This window comes from Microcebus murinus, chromosome 15 (assembly GCF_040939455.1).
Source record: "Microcebus murinus isolate Inina chromosome 15, M.murinus_Inina_mat1.0, whole genome shotgun sequence".
Classification (NCBI taxonomy): domain Eukaryota; kingdom Metazoa; phylum Chordata; class Mammalia; order Primates; family Cheirogaleidae; genus Microcebus; species Microcebus murinus.
Genome location: NC_134118.1, coordinates 42389779 through 42415968, shown reverse-complemented (window position 1 = coordinate 42415968; position 26190 = coordinate 42389779). Strand labels below are relative to the sequence as shown.

Sequence of the window (26190 nt, the reverse complement as noted above, 5' to 3'; positions counted from 1 at the left end):
CACCGGAAAAGGAATTTTATTAGGCTTCTATTATTGTGAAAGTGGTTGGTATTTATTTCCCTCCTTTTTACAGGCACACCAAATTTGGACCTTTGGTGATTTGTCTCGGACACATCCAAATTATGAAAATTCATGTAAGTCCCACTCTAAACTACTACTTTATATGCATTTTCTTTCTTTATTTTAATCATGATCTTTATGTGATTTTTCATCCCTTCCAGAGCCTGAGGCCATAAGGCCTTTTGCATTTCTGCTCCCTCCCACCTGCCACCCACTGTGTCACCTCATTGTATCTCTCTTAACAGTAAGGAAGATAGGATGCAGAAATAACAGGAGGGAGAAATCCAACAGAGACATTTGCTACTCGTGGTGGTGACAGAGGTGGGGGTGTGTATGTGAGGGTTTAGAACAAGTGATTTTAAAAATAGGTTTTAGAATGTCGGTATATTTTATTTATTCACACTATGGTAGACTCTGTTTGCCAGAAACACTTACACATTTGCTGTCTCTTCACTACAGCTGTGAGACTTAAAAAGCCAGCGTTTGGGACCCTGATGAATTACAGACTACTAGGGAAAGACATCTTAAATCGGGTAAGAATATTTTTACTTGTTATCCAACCAGGGGATCCCTGGGGGAAAGCCAGGAGGTGGGCTTCAGGGTGTCTCTGCATGGTGGCCTGTGTATGTGTTTAGAGTTGGTATAAAAATATTCCCTAATTTATAATCAGGTGAAAAGTATAGCTGTTCTGATAAGATAAGCAGCCTCCCTTAAAGCATCAGGACAGTTTCTTGCAAAGATCTCTCCAGGCATTTTGGAAACAAGTCTCAAAGAGGCTTACAGGGATTGGAATTCCTGTTGTATTGTCCAACTTTCTATCAGTGATATTACTGAGTTGTTGGATTCTACCTCTTGGGAAAAAGGCAGTAAGTTCTCAGATTGTCCTGTCTGCCAGGGACCGGCCCTGGGTGTCCAGTGTCCTGAGTCTCCCTCCCCATGTACCTGTGCTGCCACCCAGGGTTTACTGTCCCTGTTTCCCCTAATGTGGCCCTCCAGACCAAGAGTTCTGTCTTGCTTGATCAGACTTTCTTAAAACCCAGTAGCTTTCAACAGGTTGTTAAAATGGGATTCTTCTGTCTTAGCATTCTGGCAGATACTCTGAAAACAAACTGGTTTCTGTCCTCCCACTTCATTTATTATAAAAATCACAACTTTTTGCTATCCAATTACTTTTGTTTATTAATATTTCTCTTTAAATTGACTTAAAAAAAAGCAACTCAAACTCACCCTAAGTAATTATATTTCCGATACCATCAGTTTGATATGCCAGTTATGTGTATTAGGAAGGAGAAAAGAAAAACAACCCTGACCTAGAGAATAACATAGAAAATGTTGTTCAAGTACCACCTAACATCATCTCAAGAACCACCAGTTATGTGTATATGTCACTTTGAAAATGCTTGTCTGTGGGCACCAACTAGCGATCTGATCAATTTAGCTAATGGGACAGGGTTAGATGGCCCACCTTGGTTCCCAGGCAACTAGTCTATTTTAATGGTGGACCCGAAGAAATGGTGCGCTTTTTCTTGACCTTTCTGCCTCAGGACCTGGTAACTTTCCCAGGGAGCATGTCAGGCAGGGAAGGCGGTGCTGTGGCCGACAGTGGAGGGAGTTATCTGGGGGCATCTGAAGCTGTGCAGTCCACTGAAAATCATATTGTGTGGGCAGCCCGGGACCTCCCTTCCCTATAGGGTTGCTGCCTGCTTCTAGGAACAGGAGATGATTTCCTGAAAGTATATTTACTCCTAGTTGGCCTCCTGGAAGTTACTAGGGAGAATCATTAACTATCATTAAATAAATAAATCCCTGTTACTACATGGAGTTGTGCTGGTGCCAAGCGATTCCATTGCCAATCAGTGTCCGCAGCTGTTCTCCGGAACAGTTGCCTCTCTAAGGTGCTTCCCCAACCCTCCCTGAAAGGGATTTCTCTCTACTCACAGTAGCCTCTTTTTAAGTCAAGCATTCCCGAAAACAAGTGACATTACATCCTGCTCTTGTTTGTGTAATGCAGTAACAGGCTAAAAGTGTATACACACACGCACGCGCACACCCCCCCAACAATATGGGACACTTATTTGGGAAACCTTGGACCTAGAGTCCCGACCACAAAATAAATCATGACTTTTTATTTTTGAGCCAAGGCAAATCTTATTGTTTTTAATTGATGATATATTTGAGGGAAGGAGAGCAATCACTGAGATTTTAAAACGTGCAAATTCCTGCATCAGCAACAAGTAGGGATCGAATGAAATATTCAGTCGTTATTAACAGTATTTTTACTTTAAAAAGTATCTGCTCGGTGTCTAGCGCCCCTGTAACCATTCTCTAGATATCTATATTCCTGTGTCCCATCCTGAAGAAGTCGATGGTGTAAACTGAAAAGCAGGGAATTTACACCCAGGAATGTGGGCGCTAAAGCAATGGTGGGGGGTGAATGCGGGGCACCGCAGCAGTGGGGCCGAGTGACTGCAGAGTCCTCGCCCTTCTCCCTCTCCTGGTTAAAAGAGATGGGAGAAAGTGCGGGAGCAAATCCCACCTGCTGCTCATGAATGATGTCTGGTTTGGAAGAGGCAATTTAATTCCCAATTCTGTGGAAAAGTGACCTTTGCGGATGAGTGCGTGTTGACAACCAGGCCATTTTTCTCCAGCTTCGGGGACAGAGCGATTCTGAAAGCAAGGCTGGCTCATCCGACGACTCAGAAATTGATCCATACTCCGATTACTACCGGGGAGGACCGTTATCGTTTTTTTAGCTGACTTGGAAAACGTAGCCACACAGCTGGCGGCCCGGAGCTTGCCTGAGAGGAGCGACTGTCTGAGGTATGAGGGGCCGGGGACACCTGGCCCTCGGCAGGCCGGCTTCCTTGGACACTTCCCTGCGCTTCATGCCTCCATTTTGTCCCTTTTTAATTGGAGGAGGGGGACAAAAGTTGTTACAATCATTAAGTTTTAGTTTTACTTTTCATAAGTGCCTGCAGCCACATTTCCCGGCAACAACCAAGAAACGGTGTCGCGGCCGCGACCGTCGCGGACTGCGGCGTCACAGCGCCAACCCTCGGTGTCCTGGAGCCCCGGGGCAGGGCGCGGGGGCGTGAGAAAGGCCTTTTGGTATTCGGAGCAATCACCCGGAAGAGCCGGAGCCTTCCACCGCCAGGTTTTCCTCCGTGCAAGGCGCGGCCTGGAAGCAAATTGGCTCCGACCGCGGGGCGCGCGGCGGCGACCTGAGCGCGGCGGGCGCCGGGGCCGGGGGCGGGGAGTCGCGGCCTTTCACGCCCGGCCCGCTCGGGAGGCTGCGCGCGCCCGGACACGCCCACGGCCCCGCCCCTCGCCCCGGGCCCCGCCCACGGCCCGCCGGGCCCCGCCCCTCGCCCTCCCCCTCCCCCCACGGTCCTCCTCTTCCTGCTCCCTGGAGATCCCCCTCCTCCCTGCACGGCCCGCCTCCGCTCCCCCCGCTCCCCCACCCCCGCCTTCGACCCTCCTCCCCCGCATCCTCGGTCCTCCTCGGGCTGTGGGTCCCCACTCAGCGCCCCCGCTGTCCGCCCCCGCCCGGCGAGCTCGCCGGAGGGAGGGAGGGAGCGACCGAGGCTGCGCCGTGACCCGGGCCGCGGGAAGGAGCCCGCCGCCGTCCGGGCAGCCGGGGACCCGGCAGCCGCTGTCTGGGGAGGGGCGGCAGGGACAGTGTGTGGCTTGGGAAGTAGCCGCCTCCTGCCCCTTCTTCTCCCGGATCCCGCTCTGCGCCCCTTCTGTCCCCCGCTCCCGTGCCCCCCCGTTTACCGAGACCGTCCTTCTCTTAGGGTTTCTCATGAATCGAAAAGATAATTAAAAGTCGCACTGCCACCACCCTTACCTCGCGCCCCCCAAGCTCCTAGCGATTGTTTTTGTCCTTTAGCCCTAGGTTGGGTTAAATACATTCCCGGGGAGCCATCTGGTCTGACTCCCGGCAGCCCTTCGTATGGTTTCCATTAAGCTCGCCAAAACCGTGCATTGAAAATGCAGCCCCGGAGCCACTCGGGAGCCGCCAGGACTCTTACCCTGGCCAGCCGCGTCGTTGGAGAGCCCCAGGCAGAGGGAGGGAAAGGCCTGTGTTTAAGTTCTGAGTCTAGTACCTAAGGATCCCGGTCTGAGGCTGTAATTTCTACGCTTTACCACTCCAACTGTCCAAGAGAAAATATGGTTCTCCGTGGCAGTGGTTATCACTCATTCATTATTTGTTTTTTTACTGTAGGCAAGGCACAGCCTATTAGAATCCTGTTTTAATTCTAAAAAGCAATGTTTAACATCTTTACAAAAATAACCTGGCCACAAAAATTCAATTTAACCAGCAGCATTGGTGTGGTCGGGTCTGCCTCTTCTCCCTTGCATCTGTCCCTGTTCCTTAACCCCCAAAGGCAAAGAACAAATGTTAGCTTGTGGAAAAATATTCCCTTACACGTGGGGTAGGGTTTGTGGCCCAAGAAAAGGGAAGTGGCAGGTTCATAGAATCCCACTGTTATAGCTGGAGTGTTGCTTAGAATTCATCAAGATAAGTCTGTCGGTTTATTGGGGAGACTCAGAAAGTGGAGGGGCATAGGGAAGGTCACATGGCTTGTGAGTACAGCAGTGACTCTTTAAGTTACTGGCCCTAATTTGGGGATGGGAGGGTGGGGAGGAGACCTGGCTTTATCATATACAGCAAAAAGGACTTGGTCAAACTCTCATTTGTGACCAGTGCTCACTGCCTCCTGCCCTTCACCTGCAGTTCCAGCTCTGTTTTGTTCTAAGTCTTGCCTGTTTGGGGAGTTCCAGCCCTTTCTTCCTTCCCCTAGCCCCCCTTCTTTCTTTTTCTTTGCTTCTCTCCCTATCTCCCCACCCCCTCCCTGACCGTGTGATTTTTATTTGGGTTTTTAAAATGAAACCAGGTGCTGCCTAAAACAAAAGCAAAGTAATAACAAGGAAAGACTATCCAACGCCTAAGGAATGTGCTGAGTTTTATGACTCAGGCTGTCCTGGCAAAGAACTTGGACTGACATGGAGAGGTGGGTGGCACAGAGCACAGACCATACATGGCAGCCCTGGCCTCCCCAGATAGGCACAGTCAAGGCAGCCTGTGACTCATTTCACAAAAGCAGAGACTCTTGTTCTTTGTGGAACAAGACTTGCTGGAGGCTGTCATCAACTTTTCCCATCTGGGCCAATTCAGTCTGATGGGGCAGGGGCCACCTGAGGGGTTTGGAAGAGAAGACAGCCCAAGCAAAAAGGCCATCCCTGTGAAGGAAGCAGGCTTGGTGGACTTGGGCGAGGGCTTTGGTGCATTTAGGAGATCAATAACATGGAAGCTGCAAGGAGACATGAAAATTAGCACATACTGTAGTGGAGACAATGGCTTGGGAGTTCTAGGTGGCAGCAAGATTGCAGCGGTGCCTTGGAGCCTCCTGGGCACCCAAGGGGTGTTTGCTGCTTGCGCCAGTCCTTGAGCACAGGGAGAAGCTCGTCATGCTGGGGGGATTCTGAAGTGCCATTCATAATGCAGTCAGGACTAGCAGCTAAGGCACAAGTGGTGGACTTCATTGCATAAACACCCACAGAGACACCCAGACACATATCCTCGCATTTTGCAAATTCTTTTCAAATGAGCACGGTAATGGGGTGAGGTGTACATGTTTTCTGTTACTAAGAGACAGGCTGAGAGAGTGATGAGTGCTAAGGAGAATGTCTCTCCTAGCAGAGGTGGTGGGAGGGGTCAGAATTTGGGTGACAAGGATCTGCTTGTGCTCCCTTCATTACACAGGCCAGGGACTGATAGTGATCCTTCTGGTTTCTGCCACTCCAGAGAAAGCTGTCACTTTCTGAATGAGAATGAACCTTGACTGGCATAAATGAGAGCTCTGCGCGGCAGCCTCATGGACCTGGGGCTTGCTTTTCCTTTTCTTCTTTCTTTTTTTCTTTTCCTTTCCATGGAATACCCATTGAAAAGCTACAGCGACTATTCCATATTTGCAGGAAAAGCCCTGCTTAATTTTTTCATTAAAGTCTACTTACCTAGAAAAATAAAGTCTTTGAAGGACAATGACTTCCTAAATATTTACAGTGTGAGCAGGCGTCACCTGGGTTCTGTGGGAGAATGGGCTCATTCAGTTTTATTTATGATGTGACACTCGGGTGAGTGACATCTGTCATCTGGGTCGACCCTACACACTGTTCCACTGAAGCATGTTTATGGAGTAATTATGCCTGTAAATATTTGCTATATTTAGGCCCCCTCTCCTCCCCTAACTCCCTCTTAACCTTCCTAAGTCCCCAAACCAGCAAAAAGCCAAACTTATGGTCTAGGAAGATTTGAACCCTAATGACAAGGCACGGGAGCTTGAACATGGACTGTAGCAGCATTTGCCGTGTTCGGAGGCAATTAGAGTGGGAACGCTGCCTGTTATTATGGCATTCCTATCCCAAGGCGGTTTTGTTGGGCCTGTGTCTAGCAGGTGAGGGCTCTCCGCTGGGCGTGAGAGGTTTGAACAAGGGATGAGCACAGCCCTAGTGAAGAATCAGGGATGCTTAGGAAACTCCTTGCTTCGCAGGGAGTGTTCTCTGGACAGGTCTCACAGGCTCTCAGACTTGTCACTGTGTACCCCAGGGGGCCACAGATAGGACCTGGTGGGGGCTCTGTGACCTCAACTGGGTCAAGTTCTGTGGTGTGACCCGAGGCCCTCCCCTCTCAGCCACACCTGGGCCCTGGCTGCCTAGGAGGGAGGGCCCCTCCTGGCTTCCCGGCTTTAGGGCTGCACCTGCCTTGACCTGGGCATTTCAGGCCATACTTAGGCCAACTTCAGGACTCAGTATTTGCCTCCGATCAGCTTGGCCACCTATTGTTTATTCCAGGAAGGGCCAGGTCCTGGCACGGGAGCCTGAAGTGTTGCCAGTGTTTTATTTTTAGAGACAGGAAAATGTCTGCTTTTTTGGCAGCTGCTCATTTTCTGGCACACACTAGGGATGGCGTAAGAAAGTTCAGGTGAGAGATTCCAAAACCTAAATTCATGGCCTATGACATAGGCAATGGCACCAATGAGCCTCTCTAGAGAAGCCTTTGGGGAGCCTAAGATTTGCCATTAGAGGGTCTCCTGGGCAGAGCGGTGGCCCTCTTGTCACACCCTGGCAGCCAAAGTCCTCTGGTCCACAAACTTCAGAGCCTGGACATACCATGGAGTGCATTGGCTGGTCTGAAATATTATTGTTCCTACCTCCACTCATTTCCTTGTCTACCAATCCATAATCTAGTCCAACTTGGTAGGCAGAGTAAGAAAAAAAATCAGTCTACAAAATCTCATGTTCATCAATACTCTTTAGACCCACTGACATCATCATAATGATGGTTGTAGAAGGCAGCCAGTTTCCATGGCAAGAAGTATATTATTAGACTTAGAGATTGCATCTCCAGGTTATATTGGAATTCATATTTGTCCTAACATAGTTTCCTCTTAAAATGATACTTTTTGTAGGTCCTATGATTCTGGCTACTGACAATTTATCTGCAAGCATTTTGTAAACTCTAATGAGATATTATGCAAAGGTAAAATGGGATGGAAATAAAGGTAAGGAATTAAATTTTAAGTTTTCCTACCTTCTTTTCTCCCAAACCTTTGAAAAAAGATTACTTTCTAATTATAAAAATAAGACACAAATACCTTCCCATTTACTGCTGATAGCCCATGATTACCTTTTATATACATTTTTCTTCTTACTGGAGTACATCCTTGGTAGGTTTTCTTTTGTTTTCCCTCCCTTCTCCATCAGAGAGTGGGCAATAAATTTTTCTGAGGGCTTGTGTGTCTGAGCATTTATTTCAATCTCTCTCTGAGTGTTAGTTTGGCTTGTGATAGAACTCTAAGTTCAAATCTATTTCTCTTGAGCATTTCTAAGCAATTGTTCCATTATTTTCTTGAAACTGCTATGGGTGACAAGCAGTCTCCTGTTGATCTGAGCCTTACTCCCTTGTAGGTGATCTCTCTGTATCCTGTTGTACCTTTTAGGATTGTCTTTTTCACCATGATGTTCTGGAGTTTTATTTTGATACCACTAAGTATGAGTTTATTTTTAAAGTTTATCCTCCTTAGAACTGATGAGCTTCTTTAATCTGAGGGCTCAGGTCTTTGTTTAGTTCTAAGATATGGGGTGGGGAGGAAGAAACCAGAAAGGTTAAATTGATCAACATGTTACAGTGCTGAGGAAGAAAGGAAAGGGACTGTGTGGGCCAAGTGGTGGGAGGAATTTTAAGGGGTTATGGAGACAGAAGAGTAACACTTGGGGAGATTCAATGCTAGTTAAGAAAGAAAAATGTCTAAAGAAGATTTTTAAGATCTTTGGGTATATATGTGTTCCTCTCTTTGGTGTTTTGTGGAGAAACTAAGATTTGCATTGCTGATAATTATATTTTTTCTGTGGGACTCTTGTTCTGTAGTTTGATGTTGAGACTGAAGTACAAAACTGCCTTGGGTTAATATTAGTTCTATAAGTGATTGTTATTTTCAATAATTAAGCAAATATCTTCCTCTCTTTGTCTCTCTTTCCGTGTACCTTCCCCCACCTATTCAGGCCACAGTTCCTTCTTCTTTTATATAACGAGGACATGGAATTCAGTACTCTAAAGTCCTGCCATTTCTCTGCAATTCTTATTCTTTCTATCTTACTCATCTGTCATCTACCTACCTAAATATTCTCTTTTATGGCTAATAGCTTATAAGAAGCATAGACACATAGTTTGTTCACTCATTTGGTAATCTAATATGTTACCAGATGAGCTGTCATGAAGAGGCTATAGATTTGGACAGAAAAGACAACACAGTGACTAAGCTTATAGCAGGTTAGACTCTTAGCTTAAGATCTGGCCTGTGAAGCTCTGCCAAGTTCCCTAGAAGTTCACTACTCCAAGCCAAGGAATTCATTCCATAGATTCTCCAGGTCTATCCATTGCAGTTGATATGTGACCCAGGGGGGGCAAGATAAGAAAGGCTCAAAAATGAACTGATGTTCAACTAACAATAACAGCATTTCTGAGTAAATGAAGGCAGAAGATGTAAACAACATCATGTTACACCTTTTCACTCTCTTCTTGAGACAAGATCATTCATTGTATTGGTTTTTATTTTATCATGTATGTGTATTACCTTTTAAAAAGTGCTAAAAACAGTTAAGATTTTAAAAGCATAAGGAATAGAGGAGTAATCATTCAGGGTCCCAATTCTCCTGGGAGATTTTGATTGCACAAGGGCTTATTCTTCTGTGTCTAATATCCACATTGAAGTGTTTGATGTAATGAGACAGTAAACATATGCCGCCTGTATAATCTGAATTACTCACTCTCCTGACTAAATGGTTGTTAAGGATTGAGTCGCTGCAGCCCAACACCCCTGACAAATATTGAGCTCTTAGTTGTTAGATCCTGCTAGTCTCACTGGAATTTGAGACATGCATAGCCTCTGCCTGAGTAAGTAGGAATTCAGTATGTCACGTTAATACTGATGTTTGGTGTTTAATGTGGCACTTTCAGATAAGTCCATACATAATGCTCACATTTGGGTGGGTGCCTGATGGTCTTGGGTAGAGCTAAGATGGGAATGAACTCTGAAGTGCTGAAAAGCTGTCAAGGTCAAGTTCTGCTGACCTCCCCAGAAGCTTTCTATTATTCCCGGAGGAGTATCTTCTATAGATTCTCTAGGTCCATCCATTGGAGGTGTTGTGTGACCTACAGGAGGGAGATTGGGGAAATGCTCAATATGGAACAGATATTTAACCAGCACTAGCATCTCTGAGCAAATGAAGGCAGGAGATGCAAACAAAATTAAGTTCAGGAGTCCACTGACAATGGAGGGCAGCCAGATAACAGTTCACTGGGATCCTCAAGGGTTTGGGGTGTTTCTTCACATTGCCATCAACATTTCTTCTTTTCTGGAATGCAAGGTTTCCTTCACTTTGTATGTAACCAGTGCTCCACTCATCCCCAGAGAGAGAGAAATGCTTTCCAAATTATAGACATCTCTTCCCTTCTGCAAAGAAATGTGACAATGAGAGGTTTTCAAAACAACATTTTGCCAAAAAAGAACCATGCATTTGCTTTATAATTTCAGGATGCTGTGTTTTTCATTTTTGATTAATCTATAATGAATTGTGGCTCCTAACTTATTAGTTTTCCCACATTCCCCTTTGTCTTCTCTTCAACCTTTATGGTGAGCAATTCATGCTCTACACATTTGTATGGAAATACCATTTGTATGGAAAAATTTCAAGGAAAAATCCATTTTTAAGGAGAAGGAATCTGAAATAATAACCACCCCTCGTTTTTAAAATTTAGTTTTCATAAAACAGCATTTGTAAAAGCAAACCCACCTCTAGAGAACATGTGACAAGTATCTAGCAGATGTCATTACTGCAAAGTACTCCCCTCGAAACCCTTAGATTTTCACTTACTCTAGATTTGCCGCTTTGATGGAAGAACCTGCCATGGTGACACATACACTCTACTTCTCAAAGTGTGGTCTGCGAGGCTCTGCCAGATGGTCTCCTTCAGAGTAAATTCTTTCAATATGATAATGTTTATATTTGTGTTTCTGGCATGAATTAATAATTTTCTCATGATATTTAATAAAAACCAGATTACTTCACTTCTATCTCATAAAGCCTAGTACCTTTCTTCCCGTTCTGTCAGAGGAGGGTTGTTTTTTCTTGTTGGTGAGGTGGCAGCAACATGGGCAGGATCATTGAGCAGCAGCTCTTTGTAAGGATGTGCAGCCCAGAAGGACTTGAGAGCCACTCCTCTCCACAAAGGTCGGGTTTGCAGTGCATCAGAAAGGGCCAGTCTGTCAGGGTAACCTGTGACCAGGGCTCCAACATAAATAACTTCTTTTAAGCTTCACGATTTACCTCCTAGTTCTAATATTCTAGAATTTGGTGAATGAGTCTAGACTCTCTGGCCATATTTATTATGTTTTTTTTTTTTTTTTAAGATGCTTATATTACTTTCTAAGCCTTCATTTTTCCAGAATCCTTGTTTTATAATTTGGGCACAGCAGAAGGGGAGGGGGAGGGGGACTTTCTACTGCTTGACCTTTTTTTTGTACTCCTCTGGACTCTTGTGCTTAGAAGTGGTACTAAATTCTATCTGTGTATAACAGAAAGGCCCAAAAAAGGGCAAAATGTATTACAAGTTGTCTTTTTCACCACCACCCCCAATCATTTGAGGAATTAATTCCTAATTCTGAATTCCTGCCCCAGGCCAGTGATCAGAGGGGCAGGGGAGTGTTCTTTGTTCTTTGTATCATAGGAGATGGTTCAACAGAATTATCTGGGCAGAGGTTAGAAGACTGTCTTCACCAAAGATGCTATAGTTAAACAGCAGTAGCCCAAAGCTGAAAACTGTCTTTAAAAGGTATTTCTGCTTATAGATAGGATAGTGGTATTTTAAGAAGAGAGCCTACCATCTTCCTCATTTACTGGCAAATTAATAAACTTCTCTTTCCTTTTCCTTAAACAACTTCTCCTCATTCTTCTAATGTGGTCTTGGGGGACAAGTGCCAAACTTTTGGTAACAGAATTTGGTGTTTCAGTTTGGGCCCATCAGCGCCCTGGTGGAATGGCACCCCACGACTGCTGCTGAGGCTGGAAAAGGTGGGGAGCAGCCCCAGGTCAAGCTGTGGGTCTTCACCAGTAGGAGCAATGTCTTTGTGAGGCAAGAGAGCAAGGGGCTGTGCCAGCAGCTGCCAGAACCTGTGTAGCTCAGGGAACTCCTATCTCCCCAACATCCTGAATTAGACACAGCTCCCTGAAATCTGAACTAAGTTCGGGAAAAGGAATTGAATTTAGGAAGTGTCATGATGCTTTGGCCATTTTGGTAAATTCTCTGATGTGCAAACTGAGATCCTTGTTTCCACCAATTTGAGGAAGGTTATCAAACCTTCCAGCCCTGTGGCAAGGCATTGTGTTTGGAGGCACCATTTAGGGGTGGAAGTTATAGTTGAGTGGAACTAGGGAACCAGGGGAACTCATTCCCTTTTGGATTAGGAGATGTTGGTTCTTGGTTGAGAATTTGGTTCTCATTTGTCTGATTCCCATTCGTTTGGCAAGGCCTTGGCATTAAGATGATTTGCGTTGGGAATTGCCTATATTGTTTACTTATCATGTTGTGTTCATTGTTGTTGTCAACAAGTGAGGCTTTGTTTCTATTTCATCTGAAAGCCCCTTGGGGAGAATCTGGCTGAATGGCCAACTTATAGCTATAAGTCTGTGTCTAAAAGAGAATGGCATTATTGTAAGCCAATGTACATACTGGAGTAAGAGGAGAAGTGGCCATTGAATGGAACCTTAAATTATTATACTATCTTACAATTGGAATTATTTTACCAAAGATGAGATCCCATATGTACAGTCTGTTAAGAAATTGCATGATGAAATGGGGGAGGGATTAATCAGATTGGATCTCATGAACCTGCTCCCCCCACTGCCATTTCCTCACCTGCTAGGAAAGGCACCAAAGGCTTGACCACACTTGAGCTTGCACTGCTGGGCCCCCGATACAGTGGCCATGGAGCGCACCAGTGGGAGCAGCTTTCCCCCCACTGTAGGTACACAGCTAGCCCAGGAAGTGGCCCCACATGGAAGCAGGTATGGGGCAACTGCTGCTGCCACCACCTGCCACCACTGCCCCCATCTTGGCACCATGAGAGGGGCCAGTGAGGGCACAACTGGGACCTATTCTTCAGTCTCACGACCACTAGGTTATGACTTGGGAATGGGAATGGTCTCTCCTTATCAGACCCAGCAGGGAACTCAATTCAGCCAGAAGGCCCCTCTAGCCAGGGCAGGACAATTTCCATAATGGCAATATCAGATAGGGGGCTTGAATGCCAGGTCAGCCAGCAGGCTATTATTAGACTTACCTAAAGTGGGATCCTAATGCAGATGATCCTTGTAGATTTTTGGAACAAATCTATAAAGCTTATCAGAAATATGCAGATGTAGATCCCGAGGTCCCTGAAAACATGTGCATGGTTAGTGTGACTTTTGTAGGGCAGAGTGCTCCAGATATATGGAGAAAGCTATAGCATGTGGAAGGGGCAATTAGCATGAATCCCTCACAGCTTGTTGATATCACATTTAAAGTATTATATATAATAACACTAGGGAAGAACAGAAACTGAAACCTATGTGTGTTCTGTTAGCTGCACCAACCAAGGTCCTTTGGAAAGGAAGGTCAAAAGGAAAGGGCAAAAAAGTCACCTCAGGTTGAAGTACAATCAGTGTGCTTTTTGTAAAAGGGAAGGGCATTGGAAAGAACATTGTCCAAAATTGCAAAGGGCTCCAGGTAACAAGGATACCCCCCGGCCCCCGGAAAGCAAATGGTTTTTTGAGTCCAGGACTCAGATGATGAAGAAGGAGGCCCAGGGCCCCATACCTCACAAGTGGCTCCAATCCAAGTATCCCCACAGGAGCCTGGGGTACGATTGACAGTGTGGACTCAATTAGCATCAAGCCTGGTGGGCAGAAGCAGTGGGGCCTCCCCACCCCGACTACCCTGGGCACGAGCTGTGCATGGCACTCCCTGAGCCAGGCAGGGGCCGGGGGCTGGGCAGCAGTGCCTGAGGAACTTGTTACCATGGGCCAAAGAGGCAGCCCCTGGGGAGCTGCTGCCAGAGCTGGTGCTGCTCCGCCATTGAGTCTGGTGACCGCGATATTTTCCGTGGACCTGGGCAAGCAGTTGGAGTGCCAGGAGCTGTTCCAGAGGTGGCAGAAGCTCACCTCCAAGGGCACTGCCAAGCTCCTGCTGGCTTTGAATACCAGGGCCTGGTGAAGCACACAGGAGTTTGCCATAGCAGGGCAGTTTGTTTTGAAGTTTTGGCCTCAGCATACTTGCACATTGTCAACTGCAACTGCAGCATCTGCAAGAGGAAGCAAGTTCTCTTCCTCCTGAGGTCTACTGAAGAGTAAGGCCCTACAGGCCAACAGGACCCTGGGATGTGCAGAAAGAATTTAAATCCCCCATACCAATAAGTATAGATTTGTGCAGGATCTAAATGCCATGAAAGATATTGTACAAGTGACTATAGTACTCAGTCTCATTTTAATGGCAGGATCCTGAGACTAGGATGATCTCACAGCACCGCTGAACTGTGTTGCTGCAGGGGTTTAAAAACTCTCCTGCCCTGTTTAGTGAGAGCTTGGCAAGAGACTTGTGGAAACTGCAATTGGATTAAGGGATTCCGTTACAATATGTAGATGATTTACTTATAGCCAGCCCTGATTATGATCATTGTCTCACAAATACAGTGGCTGTGCTAAATCATCTGGCTTTGTGTGGCTATAAAGTATCACCCAAAAAGGCACAGATTTGCAAATAGCAGGTTACTTATTTGGGATTCCAAATTAGCAAGGGAACCCATAGCCTAATGTTAGACTGGAAACAAGTCATCTTGAATCATAAGGTGCCCCAAAATAAAAAGCAACTCTGTGGTTCCTAGGAATGGCAGGGTTCTGTCACATCTGGATCCCAAACTTTGGACTAATAGCAAAGCCCTTGCACGAGGCCCTAAAAAGCACAGATGCCGAGCCCCTCATCTGTACCATAGACTGTCAAAATGCCTTTGAAAAACTAAAGCAGAGCCTTATGACTGCCCCTGCTTTGGGGTTGTCTGACTCACAGAAAGAATTTAAATTATATGTTCATGATAAACAAGGAGTGAGCTTTGGAGTCTTGGTACAGATGTTGGGAAACATCCCATGGCCAGTGGCATACTTGTCAAAGCCACTGGACAATATTGTGAGAGGATGGACAATATTGTGAGAGGATGGCCTCCTTGCCTCCAGCCAATAGCAGCTACTTGTGATTTGTTGTTTAAGATTGTCTACTCTCAAGTCTGCCACCCTGCTAGCAGCTGAAGAAAATGAGCCTTTGTAGCGTGACTGTTTTGAGGTTCTTGAGGCTGTCTATTCCAGCAGGATGGATCTGTCAGGTCAGCCTGTGCCAAAGCCAGATTGGGATCTTTTCACTGGGAGCAGTTTTATGGACAGTGGACAATGCAGGACTGGATATGGGGTGGTCAGGGAATGACAGTACTAGAAACAATGGCACCACCACCTGGGGCTTCTGCCCAGAAAGCTGAGCTGATTGCTTTACCCAGAGCTCTTCAGTTATCCAAAGGGAAAAAACATAAACATTTATATGGACTCTAAATATGCTTTTATGATTGTGCATGCTCATGGTGCCATTAGAAGGAAAGGGGGCTCCTGACAGCAGGAAATAAGGATATTAACTATGCTACTGAAATAATGGGCCTGAAAAGGGCCATGGCTGAGCCTAAGTGGGTGGCCATCATGAACTATCCTGGCCAAGAAAAATGGGAGACACTTATGTTGCAAAAAGAGATCAGGCCACTGGCAGAGCTGCTAAGAAGCCTGCTGAAGGAGATCTGTTCCTCTGGGCCTTGATACCCTGGCTAGATTAGATCAATATGAATCCCCTTTACAGCTAAAGACTGGGCCTCTGAAATTCTGTATGGCACAGTTAGTGGAGGCAGAATTCTCATGGACTCATTCTCCTACCTGAAGCCTTGGTTCAGCCTCCTGTGAGGCAGCTACATGGATGCACATAATTTGGGTGTGATGCCTTAATGGATTTGGTGGGACCTCATTTAAGAGGATCCCATTTGCAACAAACTATTTATGTGCTCAAAACAATCCAAAGACAGAAAAGTGACCTTTAGCACAGGGAACCCAACATGTGGGGATGCAACATTTTGATGATTGGCAGATTGAGTTCACCCAGATACCTAAACTTGTGTTAGTAGATACCTTTTCAGGCTGGGTAGAGGTTTATCCTGCCCAAATGGAGAGAGCATCTGAAGTTACCACAATCCTTCTAAAGGAACTCATTCCAAGGCATGGGCTCCCTTCCTCCATACAGAATGATAATGGACCCTACTTTATATTGGAGGTAACTCAGTAAGTAAGCAAAGCCATTACATCTAGAACAGAAATGCAGAAAATCCATCTAAAGTGGGATAGGGCGTTGCCACTTGCCCTCCTCCAGATAAGGGCTTAGAAGCAGGCTTAAGTTAAGCTCCTATGAAATAGTTTATGAGAGACCCTTCTGGCCTCCTGGGGTAAGTATGATCATGTAACCATGAGTAAAGAAAGCAGAGTAAAGCAATATGTCAGACGAATGGTTACTAACTATTATGTATGAGTTTACCTCTTTCAGGTCTTTGCCCCATTGGAGACATCCCCCCATCTCAACTCCTTTAAACCAGGAGACTGGGTGTTGCTTAAAGCCTGGAAAGAACAAGGACCTGAACAACCACTGACAGAGAAGTGGAAGGGACTCTATGAAGTGCATTTAATAATTCACACCTCGTTGAAATTGTCAGGAGTAAAACCTTGGGTCCATCATACCAGAGTATAGAGGTGTTCAATGGAGGAAGAGTACCCAAGCCCCCAGTGGAAGGGCCAGCCTTTGGGTGATCTACAGTATCTATTTAAGAAGGAAAAATGAAAATACTGATATATTTTTTTTTGCTATCTTTCTTTGGTTATTTGTTCTGTCTATAAGATGGAGAGACAACTCCTTCGTGAGGATTTCCTCTTTCGCTGATCTGTGTCACTGCTGGATTTGTCATATTCCTGTATATAATTTACCTTCCTCCACAGGAAGACGCCGGTCTCTCTTGATCATCTACAGCAGGGTTCCTCAAACTTTTTAAACAGGCGGCCAGTTCACTGTCCCTCAGACCATTGGAGGGTGCGCACTGTGGGCTTGGGATGAGTCGGCTGTTCCTGGAGGGCCAGGTAAATGTGCTAGGTGGCCCGCATGTGGCCTGCGGGCTGTAGTTTGAGGATGCCTGACAGGGAGTGACTAATAGCTAATAGTACTCAGAGGTCCCACGTTTCTTTCTTGCCAGCCCTGTACCAGACATTATGTACAAGGCACCAGTAAGGACCCACAGTCCTACTGGTGTCTTAGATACCAAGCAGGGTAAAACCTCTCTTATCAGGTATCCTCCATTTTGCCTTGTCAGTCCTCACAGTTGTAGTTGTTGCTTATGCTCTTTTTCACCTGGTAATCTGTTGCATTCTTTTTTTTTTTTCTTTTGTATATCTACTGCCAAAGCTTTGCAATGGCATTAATTAAGTACAAACTTTCCACCTAAAACATCACCCCAATTTAGCAGGAAATAGTTCCATGACTACAATGCTCTTTCTCCCATAGATATGGAAGGGTAAAATTGACAGTGGAGAATATGTAAGAGAAGTAAGGGTATGAAAAATGGCAAAATGTATTACAAGTTGTCTCTTTAACCCCCTACAACTCTTTTTGGGAATTAATACCTGTATTCCTGCCTAAGGACAGTGATCAAAGGGGCAGGACAGTGTCCTTTGTTCTTTGTACCACAGGAGATAGCTCAATGGAATTCTCTGGGCAGAAGTCATGACATGTCTTCACCAGAGATGCTATAGTTAAACAGCAATAGCCCAAAGCTGAAAACTGTCTTTAAAAGCTCTATATTTCTGCTTATAAATAGGATGGTGGCACTTTAAGATGAGAGTTTACCATTCTCTTTATTTGCCAACAAATTAATAAACTTCTCTTTCCTTTTCCTCAAACCACTTGTCTTTATTCTTCTGATGTGGCCTTGGGGACAAGTGCCAAACTTTTGGTAACACATGCAGCCCCTGTTTCCTGCAGATGTCTTTGGTTAACAGAAACTGGGTCCTAGCAGATGGTAATGGCAGACGGTATGAAGACAAACAGCCTGCACTTCAAAGGATGAGTTTATACCAAAAAGATATGGAAAACTGGTTTGGCGTGTGGCTGGTGATTATAATGCCAGAAGTTTTCTCTTCTCCAACAGAATGTGAAGTAGGGTATGGGAAAAGGTTAGATTTCCTGATAGAGAAGGGAAGATTTGGCATCTTTTGGCAAGAGCTAGGTATACATGAACTTTATTTCATTCACTACAAAACTTAATACAAGGGTAGGCCTCTCTCCTTGTTGTCAGCTTCTCACCACTGACTCATTCTTTAACCTCTTGGAATCTGGTTTCCACTCTCAACCTACCATTGAGACTGCATCCTTAGAGATCACCAAGGACCATCAAATTGGCAAAGGCTATGAGATTCAGCCTCACCCTGTTCATCCTTCTGTACAACTTCATATGAAAGTCTCTCTATCCTTGGATTCCCTAACAATGTTGTGGTTGTCTATGACTTCTGTGATCATTTCTCATCATGCTGTGTTGCCTCTGCCTCCTCCAATAAAGCTCCATTAAAGCTGGCATCTCCCAAGGTTCTGTCTTTGGTGCCTTTGTTGTTGTTGTGCTGCTGTTGCTTCCATGGCATTATCATCCTCTTTTTTGTCTTCAAATATCACCTTTGTGTCCACAAGTCTGACTATGAACTTTCTTCTGAGCTGTGGAATATATTTTCACAATCTTTTCTACACAAGTGCATCCTATTCAGTCAGGAAACTATTGTGATACACCTGGTGAGCATGCTAAGAACCTGCACCAGGATGTTAATAATGGAGAAGACAGGATATTGTCACAAAACATTTGATGGATAAAATAAGCAGAGCTCTGTGATGCATTAGCTGCCCAAAGAGAAGGAGGAGGAAAAAGGAGGAGAGCTAGAAGGCGACAAAGCTGAGCCCAAATTTTGTAGCTTAGGTAACTTGTAGGATTGCTGTTTAGGTAACTTGGAGGGTGGATGTTCCTTTATGGGAGCTAAGAAATACATGGTAAGGGGCAGGTATTTGAGATCAGTTTAGGGCATTTTGAACACATCTCATCTCTCTGCCTTTTTTTGCCTTTTTAGTCTTTCTTTTTTTCTTAGTTTATTTTGTGCTGCTATAACAGAACACCTGAGACTGGGTCATTTATAATGAATCTCCATGGCTCTGGAGGCTGGGAAGTCCAAGATCAAGGGGCCAACATCTTGTGAGGGCCGCCTTGCTGCATCATCCTGTGGCAGAAGGTGGAAGGGCAAGAGAGCATGTGAGATAGAGAGATGGGGAAGAGGGCTGAACTCATCCTCTTATAAGGAGCCCACTGCCATGATAACGAACCCACTCCTGTGACAGAAGGGTTAATCCACTGAGGGCAGAGCCCTCATGATGTAATCACCTCCTAGAGGTCCTTCCTCTCAACACTGTTGCATTAGAGATCAAGTTTCCAACACACAGACTTTGGAGGATGCATTCAAACGATAGCACTTTCTTAAAGCTGCTAGAATTATCTTCCTAAAACACAGGTCCAATCATGCCATTCTCCTCAAAATTTTTTGTTAGCTCTTACTAACTACAGCGTAGTTGAGGCGTTCAGTCTCTCTGACAGGAACTGGAAGCCCTGCACAAGCTGGCTTTGTTTGGTTTTATTGTAATCTTCTAGCACAACAGAATCCACCAAGCAATTTCTCACCTTCTTGCCTTTGCTCAAGCTGTTCTCTCAATCTGGAATGCCCTCCCCACTTTTTCTGTCTACGAAAATCCCACTCATTCTTTAGATTGCAATTTGCATGCTACGTCCTGGGTAAAGCCTCCTCCCACTCCTGTTAGAATCTGTAGCTCTTTATTCAATATTTCCACAGCAATTTATGTGATTGTGTCCTACTATGATAGATCATACATTTGCTCAGACATGCATTTCTTCTAGGTTGATGAACTCCTTAAAGCTAGGAAATGTATCTTAATTATCTCTATTCCTTTTTTTTAATGTATTGATTATTTATTCACATTAAATAATCACATAACAATGAACACTTTAAATGTGTATCTGTATACCCCTAACATCAGTCATCTCACTTCCCACCAACTATACACATTTCACTTTTTCACATACAGCTTTACCTCAAACTTTAACTTAAACAACTGTACCTGAAAGAATGCTCTCACAGAAGAATAAAGGACCCAAGGACAGAAAAATATTGAAGCACAAGGTCAAAGATTTGGTCATATTTATCCAATTCTGTTCAAAGAACAGGCTAAACCAGACAGGTTCTATATTGTCCTCATTATGAAAATGTTCCAAATTGCTTGCTAGGACAGTTCCTCATATTGTTTATGGAGTTTTATATTTTTATTTTTATTTTTTTATTTCAGCATATTATGGGGGTACAAATGTTAAGGGTATGTATATATCTCCATTCTTTATCAGCTGCTAGCACATGACTTTCCATGTATTTGTTGCTCATTAAATAATAAATGGAAAAGAGAGGGAGACATTGATCATGGTTAGAGTGGAAGGGGAGTCTGGGGAAGAGAAGAGGTAGGTAGGGTAGGCTTGGACTTGCTTTAGGATATGTTCAACTTGGATGAAAAATCTGGGCTGTGAAGAACAGGGATGGAAAACAATGAGGGAGGCAATGGATTATCAGTCATGTGAGGGGGTCATATTTAAACACAGCATTCTGTGGCACAAAATCATGCGTGTACATATTTAGCCTTTTATCCACAGGCAGACAAGCCAAATTGTAATGTCCTTCAGCAGGAAATTATTACTCTGCCCATTTAAAAAGATACATGGCCTCTTTATGTAACTAAGAATCCTGCATATTTAGCTATTGCTGCTGCTATATCTATTGTCTGATGCCATAAAGAGATGAGACCTTGACTGATAGGATGGTGGTGACCCGCTGCCCTGCCCATTTATTTAATTGTAGAAAAGATGGGCAAGGGGATATTCTGATTAATGAGATTTGTTTGACCCCTAATTATTCTTTTCATATGTTAGACTCTTTCATCAACCTGTTTTTATTTTCTGAAGTACAAAAGAAAAATGAAAAATATTGTCTTTTAATATGAATCCCAGAATAGTAAAATTGGTGACCTTTCTTCTGGATGTTCACATACAAACATATTTATTATGTTTCTGTCTTTATTATGTATGCACTCTATGCATTCTTTATATACACATTCTATGTATCTATGTACCCATCCATCAGTCCATGTTTATTCCAATCTTCCATTATAAAAGGGCAGCTAGTTGAGTGTTAGAGATGGAAAGAAAGAGAGAAAACCCGTATCTGGGCTATTTTAATTTTCAATTAGCAGTTTTTCATGAGGGCAGCGATGGCCTGTTCAGCCCCAGGTTCCAGAGGGAGCTATATGCGCACAGAAAATGCCAGACAGATTTAACTGATTCATTCCTAGCTGGAGCGTGGCCCCCACCCCCTTTGTTGGACCCCCGTTCTCGGTGAGTTGGGCCTGAGAGCCACCAGGGCGCCTTTTGCTGGGGCTCAGGCTGGCCCCAGGCCTGGGTGGTGGCTCCGCCCCTCGCCCCCTTCCGGCTCTCACGTGACTGGGCCGCGCCACCGAGGCTCTCCGGGGTGGGAGGCAGGCCCCGCCCCCGCCCCGTGTCTGTCGGGTGGCTTCCCCCTAAGGGATTCCTGGAAGAGCTGCATCCTGTTAGAGAAACCAAAAAGCCCGAGAGGAGAGGACGCTAAAGAGGCCCTGCCCCAGAGGCGAGAGGGCCTTTACCTGCTCCTCAAGTGCTGGCTCCTCCATTCGTGCCATCGGTCCTCAGGGCGGGGACAGGGGAAGAGCTTCAGCTGTAGCTCTCGGTCCAGAGGCTGAAGTGACGGCAACATTCATACCATTTAGGATCATTTCACCGGACCCGGTCGTTTCCCACCTCACACACTCTCCTCATCCAGCCTTCGCTGTGGCAGCCAGCTGTGGTCAGGTGCCATCACAGCACCTCACCTGGGCTTCACCCAGTAGCTCCCGCCGTCTGCCTGCCCGGGGCTCCTTAGCCACCCCAGTCTTTAGTACATTCTTCCGTTATGCTAAGACTAAAATGTCTTTCATTATAGCGGTTAAAAGAAACCATTGACTCTACTACTGAGCACTTCTGAAAGCTCGGTGGTCCCAACTGCCTAGTTACCAGAGGAGGCTGGAAGCAGTCAGAGGCGGGCTGGGGAGGTGACAGTGGGCAGGACAAAGCCTCTCCATTCCACCTGTCTCACCCCTAATTCATGTAACCAGACTCAGTATCCACAGTGTGGTAAAATACGTTTAAGCCACCTTCAAGCTGACTGAGGGCAATCCAAGCATGGGGATTTAGCTTTAATCAGGACAGAAAAACTCTAGACCTTCTAAACTCTGAAGTGAGCAGAAAAAATATTTTTAGTCATTTTCTTTCCCCTCTACTGAGCCCGCTGTGGCTTGAAAATGTTGAGGTGCCATTTTTGCAGTGTCTGCCTTGCAATCACTCCTGCTTCAGAAGGATTTTTCTTGTTTAGAAAAGAGAAGTAGAATCACAGATTATTATATGTTGTCTGTCAGGGTGGGAAGGGGTCTTAGAGATCGTTTAGTTCGGTCTCTCTTTTTATAAGATCCTGAATGGTATGTCATAATCACAACCCTGGTTTGTGTCTGAGCCATGCTGCAAACTCAGGCAGTCTCAGACTCCGTGGTAATGTCCCTTGTGGTTGAAAAACATTACATATGTGATCCAGATTTTCTCACTAACCATGGTAGAAAACCACCTGTAGGGACTGGTGTAGGAGAAATTGATTTTGGAGTGTGAATTAAGGTAGCTTCTCTGTTCCAAGTTTATAATTCTACTGAAAACCAAGAACTAATAAACTAATACTTCACTGTACCAAAAAGAAATTTCAAGGGGACACAGTGAATAATTTTCCTTTTCCCTTTTAACTCCTACCAATGTAAGCAGATTTGTATTTTTCTGTTTTACAGATCCAATTACAAAGAAAAAAATATGGAGCTCTACTACTTCATGAAGAATGGACCTTGATTAATACCCAAGACCATTCAGACCTTGGACAGGGGAAATGGGGTCTTTTCATTCCCAGGAGTGACCATACTGCATTTCCCCTGCCTGTTTATGGGCATTTCCTGGTTAGTAAATTGTAGTTATTCACAAAATAAGCCCCATTTTGTGCGGGATGCCTCTCTTCTGAGGAAATGATGTAAGAAAGAATGTTGGCTGGAGTATCTTGAATATCCTGAACCTCCCAGGGTACCCTTTTACCGTGTGATTTTGCTCACGGGTTATAAGGTGCTGCTGGGAAGGAGCCAGTTCTGCATTCTCTGTCTTCTGTAAGCTCAGATGAAATCACTTAGCAGCTGTCCCCTTCCTTCTCTCCCTACACTCTTGCATGCTCCCGTCTGCTGTCCTTCCTTGCTCCCCACAGGGTGGAAGAACTCAGGCAGCTAATGAGATGTGTCTTCTCCTTCAAATTGTTCACAAGTCCCGAATGACCTTTGGCAGGCAAGAGTTCTAATGCGATGCCTCTGACTATGGGGAGGAGACACAGGTGCTCAGCAAGTCTTGATATTTCTCCTTGTTCCCGTGACCAGCACTGTGGCTCTATTAAATGGTCAAGCACAGTTTGTTGGTGACCACCAAATGATCAGTCAGTAGTGTGTGCAATCATAGAAAACATGGCCTTGAGTCTTAGCTTAAAATGTATTTATGGGCTGGGCTCAGTGGCTCACGCCTGTGATCCTAGCACTCTGGGAGGCCAAGGCGGGAGGATCGCTCAAGGTCAGGAGTTCGAAACCAGCCTGAGCAAGAGTGAGACCCCGTCTCTTCTAAAAATAGAAAAAAATTAATCGGCCAACTAAAAATATATAGAAAAAATTAGCCAGGCATGGTGGCGTATGCCTGTAGTCCCAGCTACTCGGGAGGCTGAGGCAGAAGGATTGCTTGAGCCCAGGAGTTTGAGGTTGCTGTGAGCTAGGCTGATGCCATGGCACTCTAGCCTGAGCAACAGAGTGAGACTGTCTCAAAAAAAAAAAAAGTATTTATATAGCATGATAGTAGGAGAAATGTCTATGATCTTGGATTCAAATTCACACAACAGCCACAAGACTGGTTTGGAGATGCCCAGGTCCACATGCAGTGTTTTCTAGATAAGCCGAGGTGGGAGAGGATATGGTCTGTTTTGTTGTGATGGTTCTGTTCCCACAGAATTTCTCAAAGTCATGGGAAGCTCTTTTCAGGGGAAATGATTACCAAACTCATGTTTGTTTTCTTTATATTGCTGGCTATTATCAACCACAGGGAAAATGTGAGGTAGTTGTGGAGTTTAAGAAAAAAAAATGTGTATACAAAATGAGAAGCCACTCCATCTTGTAGTGCTAGCAAAAAATCAAAGAAGTCTGGGTTATTTTAATATTTTTAATAAATACCAGCTACCCCAAAACAAAATGGTATCTGAATCAAAGAAAGAACTTGATTCAATCATCTAAAAAATAGCTAGTGGATGAAAGAATGAAGGAGAAAATAAATAGTGTCTGATTAGTAACTGATCATTTTCGAAGTGGCTTCTACATTATCTCATTTAAAAAAAATAAAATTGATCTTTTTAAATGTCAAAGTGGCTCACAATTTCTTGAAATGAGCATAGGACATAATATTTATAAGCATGCAAATTACAAACCAGGCAAAACATTCTCTTCTGCCGCTTTATATATTTTTATCAACCATCACAGATTCATGGAAGGGTCTCAAATGTATAAAATTTTAAAAGGGATTAAAAAAATTGTCTTAACTCATCAGTGTGCTTTTCATCTCTCTCTCTCTCTTTTGTGGTCTTAGTTTCTTTCTCTGGTATCTTCCCTTGAATGGTGAGATATTAGTACTTGCATTTGGATAGATTATTAGTTTGCAAAACATACAATTTTTCCCTTACTTAAAACCTCATAGTTGCCCAACTTCATTAAGATAAATGGAATTATTCATCTGTTCCCCTCACTCCCTCCACTTTGGCTATGGGGCCAATAAAGTGATGTTTAGTTGGATAGGGTATGGCTGGTGAACACTTCTAAAAGTCACTAAATAATTTCAGGAAGGAGCCAGCCTGCCACTGTCCTGAATGATGAATATGCTCTCAACCTTAATGGCCATGAATGACTTAAACAATAATAACAGTTTGCATTGTAACCATGGCTGTTCAAAACTTGTATTTGTAATAGTTATAAGAATGGACATTTCCATAATCTGATTAAAATACACTGAAAAGTGAAAAAACAGAACAAAGCAAGACAGACAAAAAACCCTGAGACTAACAGGTAGTCAAGGATGGCAACCAAGAAAGAAAAAGAAACAAGAGTATAGCCAACCTTTTTTTTTTTTAATTAGAGTATATTATACTTTCAAACTGGATACACTAGAAATTGGCAATGCAACATAAGATGCAAAGGAATATACCAGTTACTGTCAAAATGACCCTGTACAGCCTTGTAATGCAAAAAGCTTTATACAATACAAATTTTCAGTAATGTACACAAACCTTGACAGTATGATCATCCGAATGAACATAATATGAGTTAAAAAAAGGATAGAAGAAAGTGCTGAGAACCCTAACTGCATTACTATATGGAAAAATAAGCTAGCTTTCATTGAAGAATGCATAGTGACAACAGAATTGAAGTTAGTTGGTAGATGAATTTCTCAAAGATGTTAGTGTTTTACACGGAAAGGATATCTATGGAATACATCCTTCCCTGAGTATCAAACTGCAAACCAAATTCGAGGGTATGTATTATCTAGGTGGAGTCTGAAAAATGCTGTAGATTTTTTTCTTTATTAATAACAGTAATAATATAAAAAGTCAAACAAACTCCAAACACACCTTTCTCACTCAGAAAACTTTTATAATTTACCAGAAAGATTGGTGACTCTTTCCAAAGTGCTAAAAAAGTTGCCCAATTATATTAAGCATTACTAAGTCATTCAAATACAAGTTCAGTGGCAAGCAGTGAAATGCATGGCATTTGAGCAGTAAACGTCTCCTTCCTTCACCCCTCTTGCTCTTCAAAGTCTCAACCCTAGGACCCCCTATTGCACAAGTGGCATGCTGTGAAAGCTATAGTCCTCACTGTCAGGGCCACCCTTTCAGGTTTTTAACCTGCTGGTGCTTAAGTGTGATTTACCTTTTTCTACCAGCCTCTGTGGGATCACCATGGCTGTCTTTCCTGTCATCACTGAACTTGTAATTTTGAAAACATATTATTAGCCAAATGGCACATTCTCCATTATATGGGGAAAAAGACATGACTTTCAAAAAAAACCCAACCCACCCATAAGCCCAGTATTCTTGGAGTGTATTGTCCATAACTGTCTATATAGTGTCTTTTACTGAGACATTGCC

General features: G+C 44.3%; 1 protein-coding gene across 1 annotated transcript in view; it reads left to right on the top strand.

Moving 5' to 3' along the window:
* C15H4orf51 (chromosome 15 C4orf51 homolog) overlaps positions 1–22960 on the top strand; it is a 47483-nt gene extending 24523 nt beyond the window's left edge. The window contains exons 4-7 of the mRNA XM_012783783.3: positions 74–134; positions 520–593; positions 2709–2880; positions 22769–22960. Coding sequence (XP_012639237.1) covers positions 74–134; positions 520–593; positions 2709–2813 — 240 coding nt within the window. The 3' untranslated portion in view covers positions 2814–2880; positions 22769–22960. The remainder of the gene's footprint in view (positions 1–73; positions 135–519; positions 594–2708; positions 2881–22768) is intronic.
* Positions 22961–26190: the final 3230 nt, after the last annotated feature.